The 19307-nt window shown below is 26.7% G+C and overlaps 1 protein-coding gene across 2 annotated transcripts in view; it reads right to left on the reverse strand.

The window, feature by feature from the left end:
- The window catches only part of LOC111620603 (E3 ubiquitin-protein ligase HERC2-like), a 124590-nt gene extending 105885 nt beyond the window's left edge, over positions 1 to 18705 (reverse strand). For both annotated transcript variants that reach the window (XM_023362572.1, XM_023362577.1), the window contains exons 1-10: positions 18571 to 18705; positions 18042 to 18187; positions 16978 to 17156; positions 15162 to 15364; positions 13920 to 14075; positions 10439 to 10624; positions 9017 to 9199; positions 5430 to 5521; positions 2854 to 3118; positions 380 to 611 (exon numbers count right to left, since the gene is read on the reverse strand). In XM_023362572.1, the coding sequence (XP_023218340.1) occupies positions 380 to 611; positions 2854 to 3118; positions 5430 to 5521; positions 9017 to 9199; positions 10439 to 10624; positions 13920 to 14075; positions 15162 to 15364; positions 16978 to 17156; positions 18042 to 18143 (1598 nt within the window). In that variant the 5' untranslated portion in view covers positions 18144 to 18187; positions 18571 to 18705. The remainder of the gene's footprint in view (positions 1 to 379; positions 612 to 2853; positions 3119 to 5429; positions 5522 to 9016; positions 9200 to 10438; positions 10625 to 13919; positions 14076 to 15161; positions 15365 to 16977; positions 17157 to 18041; positions 18188 to 18570) is intronic.
- Positions 18706 to 19307: the final 602 nt, after the last annotated feature.

A 19307-nucleotide genomic window follows, 5' to 3' on the forward strand; every position in this document is an offset into this window, starting at 1 on the left:
CAAATTCTCATAGATCAGTACTTGTATATAAGAATCACACTGTATTTTACACACTAGTAATTTAGACTGTTAAATTTTTGAAACAGTCCAAAAATGTATCCAGTACTAAATCCAAAAATTTTTGGATTCTAACCTATAAATTACTGTAAATTTTTGGATGAAAACATAAAACTGAACAAAAGCAACAGCATTTTTCAATAAAGGCAACAAACTGAAGACAAAAACTTCCTTCACTCAAATAAATTTCATATATGGAAAGACAGAAGAATAAAAATTGTGTACAGTCAAGTGTATATGTAAATACATTTAATAGTGAAAATAGATAAATAAGTAGATATAAATTTGTTTCTTATTATAAAATTGTGTTATGTTTTCATACCTGCTAACTTCTTCTACGGGATGATCTGAAGGAAAATCCATGTGAAGTGTCAAATGATGCTGTTTACAGTAACTTTCGAGTAATTGTAAAAATGATGTAATATTACTGTCTTGTAATTTACTTTCAGCCAGAGCTTCTAAAAATGGACCTGACTTATCTTTGTTTGCCACTAAACTTGAATTTTCCGAACATTCAAACTTTGGTAAAGGCTCGGTTGGAGTATTGCCTGAAACTGAAATTCAAAAAAATTTTTTATATAGTGTCTAAAGTATATAAAACTTTATAAAATTTCTAATTAATGAAATAACTTATAATAGTGATGAAATTAATGATACATTTGTAAAAGTTACAGAAAATTTATTTAAAGGATTTTACTTAAATAAAAAATGTTGGTAAATAAAATAAAGTTAGAAAAACTAGAATTAACTTAATTTTAGAGCCATTAATTTTCATATTTAAATATTTGATATAATAAATCATTAAATATAAAAAAGATGTATAGTAAGACCCCACTTAACGCAGGGGATAAGTTTCTAGATGACAAAGCACTAAGTGAAACAGTGTTAAATGAGACCATTTTAACATAGAATAAATAGGGATAGGGGGAACATGTGACCAAAAAGTAAGCACATTTTACTATAATTTTAAGTTATTTTTATATAAATTTTTGCATAATAATATATGTTAAATAACACATAAACATATGCGCACATAAATGTAAAGTTAATTTTTTGTGACGAAAGCCCTGGCTATTCTGAAATTCTTGTTTTTGTGATGAAGTCATGTAGTTTCATTGGTTGCTTTCTTTTTCTTTCCTTAAGCAAATGTCAGTAGCAGAAGATCATGTCAAAAACACCTCGTTTTGCTTTGGCACTCCTATCAAAATCTGGATTATTCACTATAATTTGATCAACAATTTTGGTTATTGTTATTAAACTTTTTCTAAGGAAAACTGTAGAGAAATTTTTTGGGTTCTTTGTCTTCAGAATCTCTATTTTCCAGTTCTACATGAATTTCTTGTTCTGCCAGTTCTTGAAGGTCATCATTGGTAGGGCTCTTACCAGAAACCTGCAGTAACTCCCCAATATCCTGCTCATCTATATCTCCTGTATCAATTAAGTTGACAATTTTGTCAGCCTAACAATACAGTGATAGGCTCTTCTCAATGAGAATTCTTGGATACCTTCAGCCATAACTTCTTCCATACTCCATTCATGCATTTATCAGTTAATTCTTTCCAAGCCAAATCACTATTTCCTATGGCATCCATTAACATCATGGATTTTTTCCAAAATCACACCAAACAAATATAGATTTAAGGGAAGTACAGCACTATGATAAACTGCCACCTTTTGCTGATTGGTTCGTGTTTGGGAATAATCGTATTATATACAAATCAATGAAATACCACATTAATTTGAATCAGCATAAATTTTGAGTGTTTTTTAGGTGTCACGCAGACCACGTTATATTGAATCAGTGTTAAGCGGGGTCTTACTGTATATACATATAAATTATAAACTTTAATATAACATTTATTATATTCATTAAAAGATTAAAAATGGTAAATACTGAGTGGATTCAAACTAATAATTTTTATGGAAATCTATTCAAAACTCTGCCAACTGAACCAGCTGAACTTGATAACTGCTGATTAATTTAAAGTATTTATACAATGATAATGATAAAGGTATATAGGATGCATAGTAAAGTCCTTATATATCCACATAACTGATGAATGCAGATAGCTTCAGGTACAAATGTGATGTATAGTTATAGTAAAGTGACTAAGCACTATGAGATGAGAACATTGCAACAAAAGAGTTGGACAAAAGAGACAGAGAGATATCCAGACAGACAAAAAAGAAAAAAATCACATTTGTGATATTGTTACTATTACAAAAAGAAAGCTGAATTCTTTATTGGGCCAGATTCTTTACCAAACTATAGAGCTAAATATAGAATCTGGCTCTTCGTTTGGCATTTGTAATGACTGTCAGATTAGTTGTATTTATTTTATATATAACATGATGTTACTATTATTGAAATCTTGAAATTTGTAATTATAAGTCAAATTATGAATCCATTACTCTATACTTTAAATACGTATAACAGATTATAGATTATAAAGATCATTCTTTTAAAAACTTTGTTTTGCAATCATTAAGAGTCTCTCTTTTAATTCTCATTATAAGCTCAGTCAAATCCAAGAGACAAGCTTGATGAAATAGAACCTAATATATCCAGATCAATCCCTTTGTAAACATTTATAATGATCAACTTGAATTCATTCTGTATTTCAAAAGCAGAAGGTTAGCATCTCAATTTAATATGCAGTCATCAATAACTCATTATCATTTGATACATTTGTATGCCACAACAGTTAATATTGGGATTTATTACACATTTTTCACTAATAATTAAAGTACCTTATCAATTTTTACGTTAATAATTAATATTTGAGCAACAAATACCTGGTGTAGCTGTACTTGAACTAGTACTTCTTACTTCACCTTTTTCTTCTTCAAAAGGATTAGGTGGTTGAAGAGCTTGAAGACCTCCACAGAATAATGATGCAGATAACCAATGATTTGCCTGTTTTTCACAAGACTGTAAAGGAGGTCCGATAGTTTGATTTCGTGCATTTAAACCAAGTAGGTAAGCAAGAGTGCGTTCGGCGTCAATCAACGGAGATGATAAAGTTGAATGATCTACGAGTTGAACCAATTCTTGTTCTGGCTGTATTGAATAGAAAATAATAGCTTCAGATTATAGTAATTAAATTAGTAATATAAATTTTTATGATAGTATAGCTGATACAGAACTCGAGAGGGTCCTGATCTTCTGATGGGTTCGAATCCCTGTGGGGCTATCAAATTTTTACAGGCGATCTATCCTAGATATTCAGGCCATATCCGGCCACTCCTATTGTGGGCCTGATCGATGTATAAACGGCATAAAGAAGGCCCTCTTATTGCGAAAACAGTCTTATAAGTAAGCTAATATTGTAGATAAACATAAATCTTTCATTAAATTATTATTAATATTGGAATAAATATAATGTATGTAAATGTGTCCTGAAGCTAAAGTAGGTGTATTTGATGTATTACATTTAATTTGAATAATAATTTATTTGTGTAAAGCATTGATTAATATTATATAAATTTAACGGCAGAAATATTGATATATTAATAATTTCTGTAGAGTACGTTAAAAGTCCGAATGTAATAAATAATTTAAAGTAAAATTTTCACATTTTAAAGCTAAGAAATTGAAATTTAAATGTCAGTAACAATAAAACACTGTTAAATAAATATTTACATGTAAAAATTAAAATATTTTACCTAATTTTGTCACTTAAATGCCAATAGAAATTAGTAATGTAATTAACAAAATCATTATTGTTTCTATAATAGAAAAAAATGCTAGCAATATTTTGCTGGAATTTCCCGGTATTCTTTATTTGTTTTCGTTCTTAATAATTGCTACCATTACCTTTTGTTTTCAGATTGATTCGGAAGATATTAATAGGATGGGGGTCATATTTCCCGAAAAACAAGTCCGATTTTTCTAAAAATTTCTAAAAATATTCCTCCTCAATACAAAAATCTCCCTGCAAATTGCCAGAAATTTCCGACATAAGGCACGGGAGTTATTGATCTTCGAAGTGGATGAATCTTTCACCCCAACACGCTAACATCCATGAATACACCCCTGATTCAACCAAAACTGTGAAAACCTTGTGGGGGATCATTTTTTGATTGATCGCCATACTTTCCCTCTGTTATATAACAGCCAGGAAAGTAAAAAATATATAAAATAAATCGGTTTAAAATCGAACTTCTATAGTAATAAAAAACAATTGAAAATTGTAGAATTCTTCACATTTCTGAATTCAATCGAATTCCGATATTCACACATCAGTTTTATCGTGTGAGAAACATCATATCGATCCCCTCCCTGTCCAAGATAATAAAGCTTTGATGACGTTTTACGAACTGTCTTACAGTGCATAAAATATCACCGAACAATGAAAATGACACGTGATATAGCCACAAAGAATCGGAAACTATTACTCATTACAAATAGCATTATTCGGGGAGAATCTAGTAAATTAAGAAACTAGCAAATACGTGATACAGCAAATAAACTGCTACATTAAGAGAAATATCACAAAATTTAATATTTGGCAAGCCTTTTTTTTTATGTTTTTATAACAATTTATTTTATCATTAGTCAAGAGATTCGAATAGGCAAGAGCATCCTTAATTGCATTTCCTATTACAAAGATCTGGTAACATTCTACGTGGTTACGTTTGTAAATGGTTTTATGGTGCTTGGCTACGCCTAGAAATTCTTTAAATATATTTATAAATAACCGTTCTGTATGTCTGTTCGTAGTAACGCTGATAAATGGCAAGTTCGCTTCGGTAATCGTCATAAGAATTGAGGACGTTGGATATAATAACGCTCTACTTTCAAACTTTCGGAAATATTGATGGCTATTTTCTGGTTTATTTACTCGATTTTATTCTATTCTTTTCATATTTATTTTCTTTTATATTTCAGTTTTGTTTCTTTTTCCCTTTGTGAAAAATTTCAAATAAAATGCTTGNAAATTTAGTGTTTGAATTAGTTAAGTTTATAAGAATTAGTAAATTTTTATAATATATATTGCAGAACATTTCACTCACAAATTTAAATGTACATATAAAAACAAGACTATCATATTTTTATAGACTGACTTTCAAATAAAAAATAACATCTACACTGTATGTAAGCATCTCAACTTTTTAATCAATCCTTCAAAGTTTAGAATCTTGAAAATATTTAATCCTAAATAAATTATGTTACATTACTAATAATAAGAGTTTGCAACATTTAAATAAAACTTAATTTAGTTAAATTTAATTACCTTTCTTAATTTTATAAAGTTCAGAGATTATTAATTAAAATAAACAACAAATCTAAAATAAAAATTATCATCAGTTCGTAATGATTTTAAATCATTCTAAATCATATTTCAGAATTAAAGAGAGTTAAAACTCACATCGCTATAGTTACCAATTGCAAATGAAAGCATTTTTTCTTTTGTTTCTTCACTGTGACCAGCAGTTTCAAATGCATGAGTTGCATCTCTCCCTGAAATTGTTTCATATATATATTTAAATCAAATTTTCTTTAAATTGTAAAAGCTGATAATATTAAAACTATACATTTTAAATAATATTCTAAGATAAATAACACATAAATAAATATATACAAATATATATTCTATTAGAATATTATACATACATAGAGTAAAATTAATTATTTGAAAATAAATAAAAAGTAAAAAATTTGTAATGTATTTTATTAAATCCAGTCAACTGTAATTAATTCATATTAATCTTCCATGTTTATTTGAAAAGTTGTTGACATAACAATTTTACAACTTTCTCAAAATTAATTAAAATATTAGTATAACATAATTTGGACTACAGTAAATTCAGATCAATTTTTTCTTCTGGATTATTTATTTCTAATTATTAAAGATGTGAAAGTTATTTAGTAATATACAAATCTTGTATTTTCTGTGAAGAGATCAAAATTCTTCAAATGATCAATTAGCAAGGGTGAGATAACATTTTGTGATTGTTTTTTGTATTAAAATAATTGTCATTATATGACTATTTTAACAGTTGTTATGCTCTAAGTGAATATATGCATTGTTTGATTGGTTTGTACAGTACAGTCATCTCTCTATTTAGTAGGAGACAGTTCTAATGGGTTATGAATTTACCAGGGTTGCTGTGGAAAATTTTAAAAAATCGGTGACAATTTCACCAATTTTTTATTTTTCCATTTCACTTCCCATTTTCCTATCTGAACTTGCCAAGTGACATTGTGACATCACTAGGCATGTGGTGCATGGAACTCCCATCACACAGGAGTTTTACATTCTGCTGTTTTTCCTGAGCATGTTTTGTGATTTAATTTCCTGCTGAATGTTGAAGTAAACTGACTAGGGATTTTATCACCATTTTAATCAAAATATTGACAAGTGGTTATTTTGATGTTGTGCAGCACATCAAATTTAGCATGGTCAGTGATGGTAGAAACACTTCATAAAACAGTTGTATTATTCTCAATAGTGAGTGTCTAGTTATTAAATTTAATAATATGTTGATTTTTCTGGTTAATGTACTATACTTTTTATAATTTTTGTAGTTACGTAACATAATTAATGTACAATTAATTACTGTTATCATAATTTTTATTTAAAATGAAATTGTGTAGTTTTTAAATGAGTAAAATCTTCATAATTAGTAACAAGCTGTATTTTTCATATTGTATTGTGCATTTTACTTTATTTAGTTCCCTTATGACATAATGTAATGCAGCAGAGTGCCTCTTATTGTGCATGTAGTTACTTTCAAGAAATTTGTGAATTTACCATGGAATTCAAAATACCATGGTTCATGAACACTCCTTTATCTCACTAAATCGGGAGTTGTCAATATATTATATACAGTAAAACCTGTGTAAACCAGAATCACAGAGTACCAAATATTTTTACCAGCTTGGCAGGTTTCTATTTTGAAACAGGTTCTTTTTAACACAGAAAATTGCTGTGTTGTGAAGAATTCTTTCTGTTTATGCAGGTTTCCATTTGGAGAAGGTTTTACTGTATATAAAAATGCATTGGTAACACTGATGACATTGTAGTAGTAGTAACACTGATCTCAGTACTATTTATTGTTTAGTTTTTAACTAATTTTTTAAAATTAACTTTTTATATACGAACATATATTATTTTCCTCACTCACATTTTAAGTCAGGAAATTGTTCTTACAGTATTAAAAGGGTTTCTATTTCTACCTATAATCAAATTTTTTATCCAATACTTTCCAATTTAGCTACATATTCCTACTGCAAATTCTATTTCCTGTATAACATTTATATCATGTAAAGTAATAAAATAAATTCTTACAAAGTGCAAATTGAACAAACCTACTTAACTAACAAATAAATGGACAATTTGCATAACAATTGACACTAGAAGTAAGCATTTTATAAGCTCATCAAATCATTCATTAATGATCCTAATGGCTTTCTAATTTTACAATTGAATTTATAATTATGCTTCAATATTATACATATATAAACCCGTTTATTTTGAAAGTGGTGTAAGTCCATTTTTTGTTCTTTCGAGATATTTAAACATTTGCATTTTAGTTGATTCAAAAATATAAATAAAGTGTACTAAGTTTGACAATGTTTTTATGACTTTAGAAATATGTAAGTTGATTGCATAAAGACTTCTATGTGAATTTAACTAAACTAATATATTCTTTCTGGGCCATAAATGGACTTACACCATGTTCATAATTATTGAACTGTAAAATACATTAAATTTCTATTATGTAAAACTCAATTTCACTTGAAAACACATTGTATTTTAGTCTGATTTTGTTCATATATAATAACAAGAAATAAAATAATATTGTTTATTCAGAACATTAAAATATTTACTTATTGCTAAACTATTTTATGATAACTTTATCATTATTATGAGCTTACCATTAGACACTGCTTTTCATTTAGATTCATTACATGGATTTTTTTCCATTCCATCAAATTGTACATTTGTTGGTAATATTTATAGTTTTACTCCTCTGTTGTAAGGGGCTGTCTTTAAATGATGTCCACACTGAAAGGGAGGGAGGGGGTTAAGACAAGTCGGACAAGGGGGGTTGAGTATTATTGGACATCCATTTATTTCATTAAATTTTATACAGTATGCATTTTATTATATTTATTTCAAAGTTTCTTGTATGTTTCATTTCTACTTATGGTATCTATCATTCATAAAGTGATGAAGGTTTTAACGGAAATAGAGTTATGTTGGACATCCATAGAGGAAAAGGGGTTACAAAAACTTGGAAAAAGTGGAACAAGAGGGAGAAATGAAAATTTCAAGAAAAATGCACATGTAATTTATGGACAGCCCAAGTGCTTAGACTGTAGAAAATGGACTTACACCACTTTCAAAATCAATGGTTATGCAATGTCATTTACCAATAAATTTTCAATTAATCAAAGCTTATGGTTATTTTAAAATGCTAAGTGTGAATTGTTTATAAATAAAAAGTTCACACTAAATTGTATGCATATTGTGTTTTCTCAATTTTTTCCAAAAATGGACTTACACCACTTTCAAAATAAATGGTCCATATAATAAAACATTAAACACAGATAGGTTAAATAATACACTCATTATAAGATTATTATAGAAAGAGGCATCCCATTCCATGGCACAAGAAAAATGGCAGACCACACCATGTGAGAAAACATCATTTAAGTTGTAGTTTGGTCTTCATATTTTACTATGGTGGCATGATATGATATGATAATATGGTTCATTTTTGATGTCATTCCAAACTTTGTTCATTTGTTTCTTTTTTTCAGTCTTTATGTTCAATAATTGAAATCATAATGAATTTGTATGACAACAGAATGCACAGAAACATGTTATTTAAAAAAAACCCCCGTTAAAATTCGACAGGCACATATTCTAGTACATATATAAATATTAATAAACAGCTTCAAAAATTACACATTTTAAATAAATAATTCAATTAACTAATATTTTACCTGCATAATGTTGAAGAGTTTCAATACCACATGGAGCATTTTCTTTAAAATCTTGAACATCATAAACTTTGCCTTGAATGACCAACCATAATCCTCCATCTTTGTTTTGGTTTTCTAAATCTGCTTTACGTATAACAGGGACATCTTCATTTAATTTCTGAGTAGTTAAACTATGTGCACGATCTAATAAAAAAATTTATGGATTTTTTTTAATACAGTAAAACCTATTTAATTTAAATAATATATTTGACATATGCTCAATATTAAATTGTAGCAAATTGTCTTACATTTCTGTAATTGATAAAACATTTTTCTTATAATTAAATAAAAAGAAAAACTGCATATTAAGAAATAATATATGTGATGAGTTTAATTTGTAAAACTTTTATTTACATATTAACATTGTCATTATAAATTTTTTAATTTCAGTTTTTGCATTAACCCATTATATTATAAAAGAAAAATAGTCACTTGAAACTTTTTAATAATCTTCATTTTTCTCTTTTTGAATGTCAAAAATCCATGTAAAAACTAAGAATATATTCCTATCATCATCTTTATGAAATGAAAGAAAGGATTTATATTATATGCTGTAATTTAAATTATATAATAATTTCTCTCTAAATATGATTCTTGAAATAAAGCACAGGCAGAAAAATCTTTTACGTATTCATTATAATCTAATATATTCTTGATTCTAAACAGATAACAATACCTGTTTATATTAAACTACTGAGACTATTTATTAAATAAGCATTCTAATGTTTATATAATAAACAAATAAAAGATAATTTATAAACACAAAATTTTTCAATATAGTTAGATTAATAATTATTTATAAAATAAAGTTTAAAAAAATCTCATCCTGATTATTTTTTTGTTAAAAAATTATTCAAAATTATATTATACCGAATTAAAGTAACTCTATCTTAAAGTTAATGAGATTTATAATAGGCTGCATTTTCTTCATCCTTTCAATAATCCTATAAAATGTCCTTTCAATACTTTTATTGTTAGAATTTCATTTAAAAAGTCATTAAATATAAAATTAAAAAGTAATTCAACCTGATAGATCCCTGAAAATTAAAACATGTAACATAAAAGTAGAATTTACTATTCCAGTTATATTTTTGTAGTAAATGCATGTTTTTAATTAATTTATTTTAACCCATTATTAATAGGAAAAAGTAGCTTCAACGACAATTATTATTTTGGACTAAACAGATCATTGTATTGAAAAGATTGTCATCATATAAAAGACAAGTAGTGTAAGTTTCTTAAAGTTTTAACATAAGGTAGCAATTGAAGGTGTGTTATTGGGTGTTGTTAAGATGTTTATAAGTTTTAACATGTCTTTAGGATACAAAATTTCTAAAAATAATAATGTAACAACAAGATTTACTAATTAAAGTTAATATTTACGTATAATTCCCGGCCAGGCTAAATCTTCTCCATCTTCACGATCCATTCCTGGTGCAAGACGATTGAAATAATTTAACTGTTGAAATATAGGTTTTAACAAAGACACAACTCCTGCATCTTGCATTATATTTGGTACTTCTAACTCTAACATTACAAGACATATTAACAGTTCAGGCAAAAGCACACCTAAGATAAAAAAGCATGTCGATATTATCCACTTAGTCTAAATCAATTATAAATAATACTATAAAAAAATTCTGCATTCTTAAAATCATTTAAATAGAAAGTTTTAATTAAAAAATAATGGATTTATTCATATGTCTTCTGAAATTTATTATGAAATCTTAAAATGGCTTTTCCTTCAACATTATATTAATTTTAAATGGATCGTATCAATAATGTCGGCAAAATTTCAAAGACTTTTCCTGAAGGAAATACATGATAAGCATTTATAAAAATATACTTTTATAAACATTGATAAAATTTATATAGTTTTGCATATTAGTATATGTAATAAATNTAGCAAATTGTCTTACATTTCTGTAATTGATAAAACATTTTTCTTATAATTAAATAAAAAGAAAAACTGCATATTAAGAAATAATATACTTGATGAGTTTAATTTGTAAAACTTTTTATTTACATATTAACATTGTCATTATAAATTTTTTTAATTTCAGTTTTTGCATTAATCAATTATATTATAAAAGAAAAATAGTCACTTGAAACCTATTAAAAATCTTCATTTTTCTCTTTTTGAATGTCAAAAATCCATGTAAAAACTAAGAATATATTTCTATCATCATCTTTATGAAATGAAAGAAAGGATTTATATTATATGCTGTAATTTAAATTATATAATAATTTCTCTCTAAATATGATTCTTGAAATAAAGCACAGGCAGAAAAATGTTTTATGTATTCATTATAATCTAATATATTCTTGATTCTAAACAGATAGCATACCTGTTTATATTAAACTACTGAGACTATTTATTAAATAAGCATTCTAATGTTTATATAATAAATAAGTAATTTATAAACACAAAATTTTTCAATATAGTTAGATTAATAATTATTTATAAAATAAAGTTTAAAAAAAATTTCATCCTGATTATTTTTTGGTTGAAAAATTATTCAAAATTATATTATACCGAATTAAAGTAACTTTATCTTAAAGTTAATGAGATTTATAATAGGTTGCATTTTCTTCATCAATACCAAAGACAATTAGAATCTTTAAAAAATTCTAATTTATTCTAATTAATATTATATAAAATGTCCTTTCAATACTTTTATTGTTAGAATTTTACTTAAAAAGTTATTAAATATAAAATTAAAAAGTAATTCAACCCGATAGATCCCTGAAAATTAAAATATGTAACATAAAAGTAGAATTTACTATTCAAGTTATATTTTTCTAGTAAATGCATGTTTTTAATTAATTTATTTTAACCCATTATTAATAAGAAAAAGTAGCTTCAACAACAATTATTATTTTGGACTAAACAGATCATTGTATTGAAAAGACTGTCATCATATGAAAGACAAGTAGTGTAAGTTTCTTAAAGTTTTAATATAAGGTGGCAATTGAAGGTGTGTTATTGGGTGTTGTTAAGATGTTTATAAGTTTTAACATGTCTTTAGGATACAAAATTTCTAAAAATAATAATGTAACAACAAGATTTACTAATTAAAGTTAATATTTACGTATAATTCCCGGCCAGGCTAAATCTTCTCCATCTTCACGATCCATTCCTGGTGCAAGACGATTGAAATAATTTAACTGTTGAAATATAGGTTTTAACAAAGACACAACTCCTGCATCTTGCATTATATTTGGTACTTCTAACTCTAACATTACAAGACAAATTAACAGTTCAGGCAAAAGCACACCTAAGATAAAAAAAGCATGTCAATATTATCCACTTAGTCTAAATCAATTATAAATAATACTATAAAAAAAATTCTGCATTCTTAAAATCATTTAAATAGAAAGTTTTAATTAAAAAATAATGAATTTATTCATATGTCTTCTGAAATTTATTATGAAATCTTAAAATGGCTTTTCCTTCAACATTATATTAATTTTAGATGGATCGTATCAATACTGTCGGCAAAATTTCAAAGACTTTTCCTGAAGTACATATATAGTAAGCATTTATAAAAATATACTTTTATAAACATTGATAAAATTTATATAGTTTTGCATATTAGTATATATAATATATATAGTAATACAAAGTCTTCCAAAATGAATGCTACCATTTTAAATTAATATAATTATGTTAATTATTACCTGAGAAGCATGTGACATACACTAATCAATAGAGTGGCCATTGGAGTTTCAACTTCCATCTGCATTCAAACATCTTTTTGTATACTACTTCTAGGAAGTACTGTAAACAAAATGACAATTCTGCAATAGAGATGTTTTATGTTCTACTGTTTGCAAAGTCAAAACTGATTGTCATCCTGCAACATGAGTAATCTGCAGGATCTGTAAAATTGTGGCTGTCATGGAAGAAGTGACAACAGATATGCTGTAATGAGTGTAAGAAGAATTTGAGTTTCATTCAGATATGTGCCATGCAAACGAGATGCATGAATTGAGAAACTGTAATGGCCACATCTAAAATGTCAATAATTTTCCAATGTTTTAATGTACATTATAACATTCTCAAATATTAATTAACACAATTACAATAATTTAAACTGGTAGCATTCTTTTTTGGAAAAGCCTGTATATAAGTATATATAAGGTTTTATATACATAACTCCATATACAATTAGTTACAAAGATTGTCAATACACCATCAAGTAGGATATATAATTACTTATACACAATTTAGAATGTTGATATTTTTTACACATTACATAATTCTGTATTAGTTTTCTTACTATGATATTTATTGTATATAACTGCATGAAAAAGTAACTATTTCAGAGTATTATTTATTAAAAAAATAATGTTTTATATAATACATTAACAATAAAATTCTGATAAGAATAAGAAAATGGCATATTTTTATTTACTGGACTGAAAATTTTGCTCCTAATTTATATTTCACATATTATAAAATTACTGCTGTACTAATTACTGTTTTACTATGAAATTAAGAGCTTATTGTGTAAATAAAGAGCATATGAAAAGTATCCTATATATAACTAAATATAATTAAACATGTAATAGTCATATTCTGTTCATAAAAGACATTTCTGAGATCCTCAATTTTTGTATGAAACATGTCTGAAATTATTATTAAATAACTAAAAAAATTATATAGAATTTAAAAATATAAGTAGTAATTTTAATTCTTTTTATAAAGTAACTCTACAGAAATTTAATAAAATAATTCTAAAGCCTAAATATTTTTTATTCAATTAAAATATTTTTATATCTAACAATTACGATCTGAGCTGAAATGAACTAATTGAATTTACTTATAAACAAGATAGCACATTAAAATCATAATACACACCTGATAAATCACTTTCAATTACACTAGCAGCAAGGGAGAAATAATAGCAACTGTTTGACGCCAATGTTGTAGCAACAGCTAAGCAATCAGTTGTAAATGTAGTGAGTAGACTAATATATTTTCGTAAGAGAGAGATTGCTCCAGCTATTTCACTATCTGCAAAAATAACAAAAGAAGAATATTTTTTATTAATAAATTTAATATCAATACTTTAAAATATTATCTAGTAAAATCATGATTACATAATTGCATCATGTAGAAATATATTTATTTAATAATAATAATAATAATGTGAAAATATTTCACATGCATTTTAGTTTATTACATATAACAATTTAGTGCAATTTTTTCATCTCTAATATTTGGATTTAGTCATCTATTAAGGAAGTGAAGTTAATAAGTCACAAATGAAAGCAAAATAAAAAGATGAAAATAAAGATGAAAGATTTTCAATATGTATCACAAGATAATAGCATAGTCCAAGATACTGACAGTCTATGAAGCAGATGTGCACGTGTGTGATTGGAGTCTGTTTTCAGTAATTTAAAATGGCAATCATGCTCAAAACATGTACAACCATATAGTAACAATGTTGTTGTGTTTCTTTTCTCCAGAAAAATGTCCTTTGCCATCAAGATGATTTTTTCTGGTTTGCTTAAAATCAACCTGAGTGACAAACATTTCTTTGATGTTGCAGAGGTTAAAAACAAGGCAAGGAAGTAGATAAAATAACAAAAAATATAATTCTATGCTGCAGAGTGAGAAACTGATAAAACGATGAGACAAGTTTATTAATATTAGAGTGGTTATTTTGTCCATATCTGTATTTTATTTCTCTTGTTTTTTAATTATTGTGATTTTTTCAATGTTTTCCCTCATACATAAANAGTTTATTAATATTAGAGTGGTTATTTTGTCCATATCTGTATTTTATTTCTTGTTTTTTAATTATTGTGATTTTTTCAATGTTTTCCCTCATACATAAATCAATGACTGCAATTTAATGTTTATTAGCACATTTAAATTACACATTATTTATTTAAATTTTAATATTTAACTAAAAATTACTTGGTTTTAGAAGTTACGGAGTGAACTGATCATTACAGATCAAAGAGAAGACCTTAACACAGTAAGTTAATGTTAAACATTCTATATTAATCTATCTATTTGTTTCTATTGTAAATTTAAGTTACTATTTAGAAGTAGCTATAAGTTATTTTTAAAAACTAATAAACACATTACCATATAATAATGACGATGATCTAGCTTTTTCATTCTCAGCAGGATAAAGCTGAGATAATAGAAGTCTTTGAAATCTTCGTAAAAGATCCAAAGATGCTGATCTTGAACCTTTATCAAAACAATCTCCTTTGTTTGCTTCTGGGGAATTCATATTTTCTGGGAAATAACTTTGTAACTTTGATAATGTTTGAGATGCTATGTTCCTAGAAAAACAAAAAAATTATAAAATATTTATATTTCATTAACCTGGTTGCACACATTATATGTGGCAGGATCTGAAAGTTTGGGGACTTGGCATATAGTTTCTTGTCTTTAATAGTATCTCAAATAACACCAATGCACAACTACCTCCAAAAGAATCCTCTTTGGGTGATCATACACTTTTTCTAGCACTCATACAGCTTCCAAAAGCATTTCTATAAGCCATGTTTTGCAATCACCTGTAATGCTGTTTTTACCTCATTTGTTGACTCAAAACAATGTCAAAATGATCTCAGGCTGTTTATGATGGAGTCATGAAAATACCACATATCTGAACATAAAATGTTGCATTTGGGTGAGTCTGTTTGTCATAAACTGCCTGAGATCATTTTGACATTGTTTTGAGTCATCAAATGAGATAAAAGCAGACTTGCAGGAGGCATAGGTGGTTGCAAAAGATGGCTTACATCAATGCTTCCAAAAGCTCGACAAATGGTAAAGAAAGTGTATGATTGCCAAAAGGGAATTCTTTTGAAGGTGGGTGTGCATCAGTGTTTTAAATTATTCAAGGTAAGAAACTACATGCCAAGTCCGTAAACTATTTGATCCTACTACAGATATTTGAAAATTTTTTATAATATTTACAAGTATATCACTTGCATTCAAACTATAATTATGTTTATAATACATAGTTCAATTTTATCATAAATCTAATAATAATTGAGTAAAGCTTGTATNCTCGTATTAAATTTAATAATTATAAATAGTTAATTTTTAATTCAGATATTTCTAAAACTTAATTTGGAATTGGTCATTAAATTTAATATAAGATGGCAGCATAACTGCCTACCTCTAGTCAAATTAATCAATTTCTAATATGTAATTATAGCCTTTACATAGCACAAGAATTTGGCATATTGTTTGGGTGTGTTTATTATATAATGGGCTATAGTTGTTGATGTTTATACATAATATGTATGAACAAAGTTTGGAAAAATGTGTGATCACAAGCAACACTAAGATGCTAGCAGAACGAGCACTAAACACAGACTAATGGAGCATGCGCACAATCTTGGACTTCTCTCCATGACACTCATTAAGTGAGTCAATTTTTTACAATTCGTTTTGCTCGTTAAGTGAGGTTCCACTGTATCTAGTTATTAGTACAATACTAAACTTAGTATTTTTATGTCTACTATTTCTACATCTCTTATCTGTAGTCAGGAAATGAATTATTATGTCTTTACATGAAAACTATTTTAAGATGATCTTGAGAAAATTTTAATTCATATTGGCAAAATAATATAGTTTTCATGTCTTCAAATAATTATCTCATTTTCTGATATTGGATAAACAAAAAAGTAGAAATACAATGGCTAATCATTTAATTTGCAGAATCATTTGTGTCTGACTAGAAGACTAGAAGACCACTTGACAAGAACAAATATATTTATCTAAACATAACAAGACAGAATTCTATTTGATAATAAAAAATAAATATGTACTAAATCAGTTGAATCAATGTTGAATGAAATAAAATAATTGACAGAGTTATCATATTTTATCATTAGCTACATTATTAGTTATTATCAGCTTTTAATTAAATTCAACTTACTTTAATAACTGTTTAACAAGATGTAAGAGAGGAATTACTGATGAATCATCTGTATGAGACACCTGTTGTGTACGTTTTGTTTCAGATTCTAATAAGGCTTGCTCAGTCATTAATTGTTCTCCACTAGTAGTCATCAGCAATTCCTTATCTTGATCTTTATCTCTATATACTTCTTTTTCCTGTAAAATATATAATATTGAAATTAAAAGAATGCTGCCACTTTAAGCCAACTTCGTCTAAACTTCTCATTTGCAGTAAAAATCTACAAGTGAGCATTTAACCAATCACATTGCTTTGGGTTGATAATTTTCATATTAATGCAACTGCTAACATAACCTGATAAACAGCAAATAATTTCTGAATGTTGGAATTTATTTTCAAATCATGATAATATACTAAAAGACTTCTGGAAAAAATGGGAATCAGTGAATGAATTTTCTGCTGCAGTTATCCTAGTTTTAACCACTTATTTTTCTGCAGCATAAGAAGGAAACCAGTCTTTAACTGTCTTGTGCTATCCAGTCTCAACAGGCAATCATTATCAGTGATCATCATCATATTTTAAACATTTAATATTAATCATTTTAATTATTATTTGTTTGAAGTAATGTATTTTAAATTAATATTTCTTACTTCAGTTATATGCTAGCTATTGCAAATGGTAGTGAGCAAACAATACTAAATGAATTACATATTAACAAATAATAACAATTAGAATTTACTAATCTTTGATTAACACATTTTTATACTGTTTTGAATTTTTTTTTAAGAATGTCTGAATAGCAACTTTTTAATGTTTAAAAATCACAATCCAAAAATATCTCTTTTGAATTAATTGTAATTAAAAACAACTTAGTCTATGTCTTTAAATAATATTGCAATCATTTTAGGACTGCCCTCCATGATAAAAATAACTGACTGATAACATTATATGAGGTAAATACATAAGACTAAAGTTAGTAGAAATTCTGATTTTATTGAATCCAAGATTAAAATAGCATGTTCATTAATCATAAAATTATCTAAAAACTAAAAAGCAGTTACTTATTTATCTATAAACTTACTCTTATTTCTTCCATTTCTTGGATTTCCACCTTAATAGCAGCTAACAATGAGCTTTCAAGTCCACCATCAGCCATAAGACTACCGACTAACAACTCAGTCATAAATTGTCGACCAGGGTTAATTGATGCAAATTCATTTTGAGTTCCTATTGATAAATAATGAGAACTATTTATAACAAATTAAAAATATTAAAGTTCAACTTGCCTGTATTGTTATATAGCATCTGGATATCTTAAATTTAACAATAAATTCAAAAATTAAGGTAAAAATATTAGTACAAGATGGCAACCAAATCATCTAACTTTAAATTGAATTACTTTATATCAATAATTAATATTTAGCCAAGATATAGTCTGAAATTATCCAATGTTCGAAGGTTTCGTTACAATGAGTTCAGGTTTGATTGTTTATATAAATCATTGACATTTTGTGAATAAGTAAGTCTTATGTTTTTTAACCTAGCTTCATAAATAATTACAATAGATTTATTACATTTAATTATTTTCTTATGTCCATATTATTCCTAACCTGTTCCAGGTAAAAGAGATGATAACGCTCGTGCTCTTTCATCTGCAGTTGGCAATAATATACTCCAACCAGTCTGAAGAACAGCTTGTGCAGCCTGTTGTATAGAAGGAAGCACTCCTGGACTACTTGCTAATTCCACTATCCTCTGTTTTAAACTAAGCAAAAGACGAGTTCCAGATCCAATTCCCAAAGATTCAACATCAACACAATTGTTAATTACTGCATATAACTAAAAAATTTTTTTAAATGATCATTAATTTTTAAAAATTAATATTACATGATATAAATAAGAATTTAATTTTAAGGTTAGCAAATATTTTAAGACAATTTTCAAATAGAAATATTTGAAAATTGTCTTACAGTATGTTAAATTTAATTAAAGAATTTTTAAATATACAAAGAATAAAATTTACTTGAGCAAGTCCACAGGTTGCACCAATTATTTTTTTTCCTTCTAAAGAAGTGATTAAGGCAGGTTCCACTCCATTATATGCACCTAATTGGCCCTGATCATTTCTTCCCCAACAATAAACTTTACCATTTTCAGTTATTGCACAACAATGGCTCGATCCAACCGCTAAGTCTACTATTTTTTTATTGGATAAAGCTTCTATTAGTTTTGGAAATCGCACATGTTCCTCACTACTATGACCTAATCGATGATTGTCACCTTTTCCCCTAAAAAAAAAATAAATAAATTTTCTTAAAATATTGATTTTTCTTTTGTTTCAATAAAT

This window comes from Centruroides sculpturatus, unplaced genomic scaffold (assembly GCF_000671375.1).
Source record: "Centruroides sculpturatus isolate CEXI.00-Female unplaced genomic scaffold, Cexi_2.0 scaffold74, whole genome shotgun sequence".
Lineage (NCBI taxonomy): Eukaryota > Metazoa > Arthropoda > Arachnida > Scorpiones > Buthidae > Centruroides > Centruroides sculpturatus.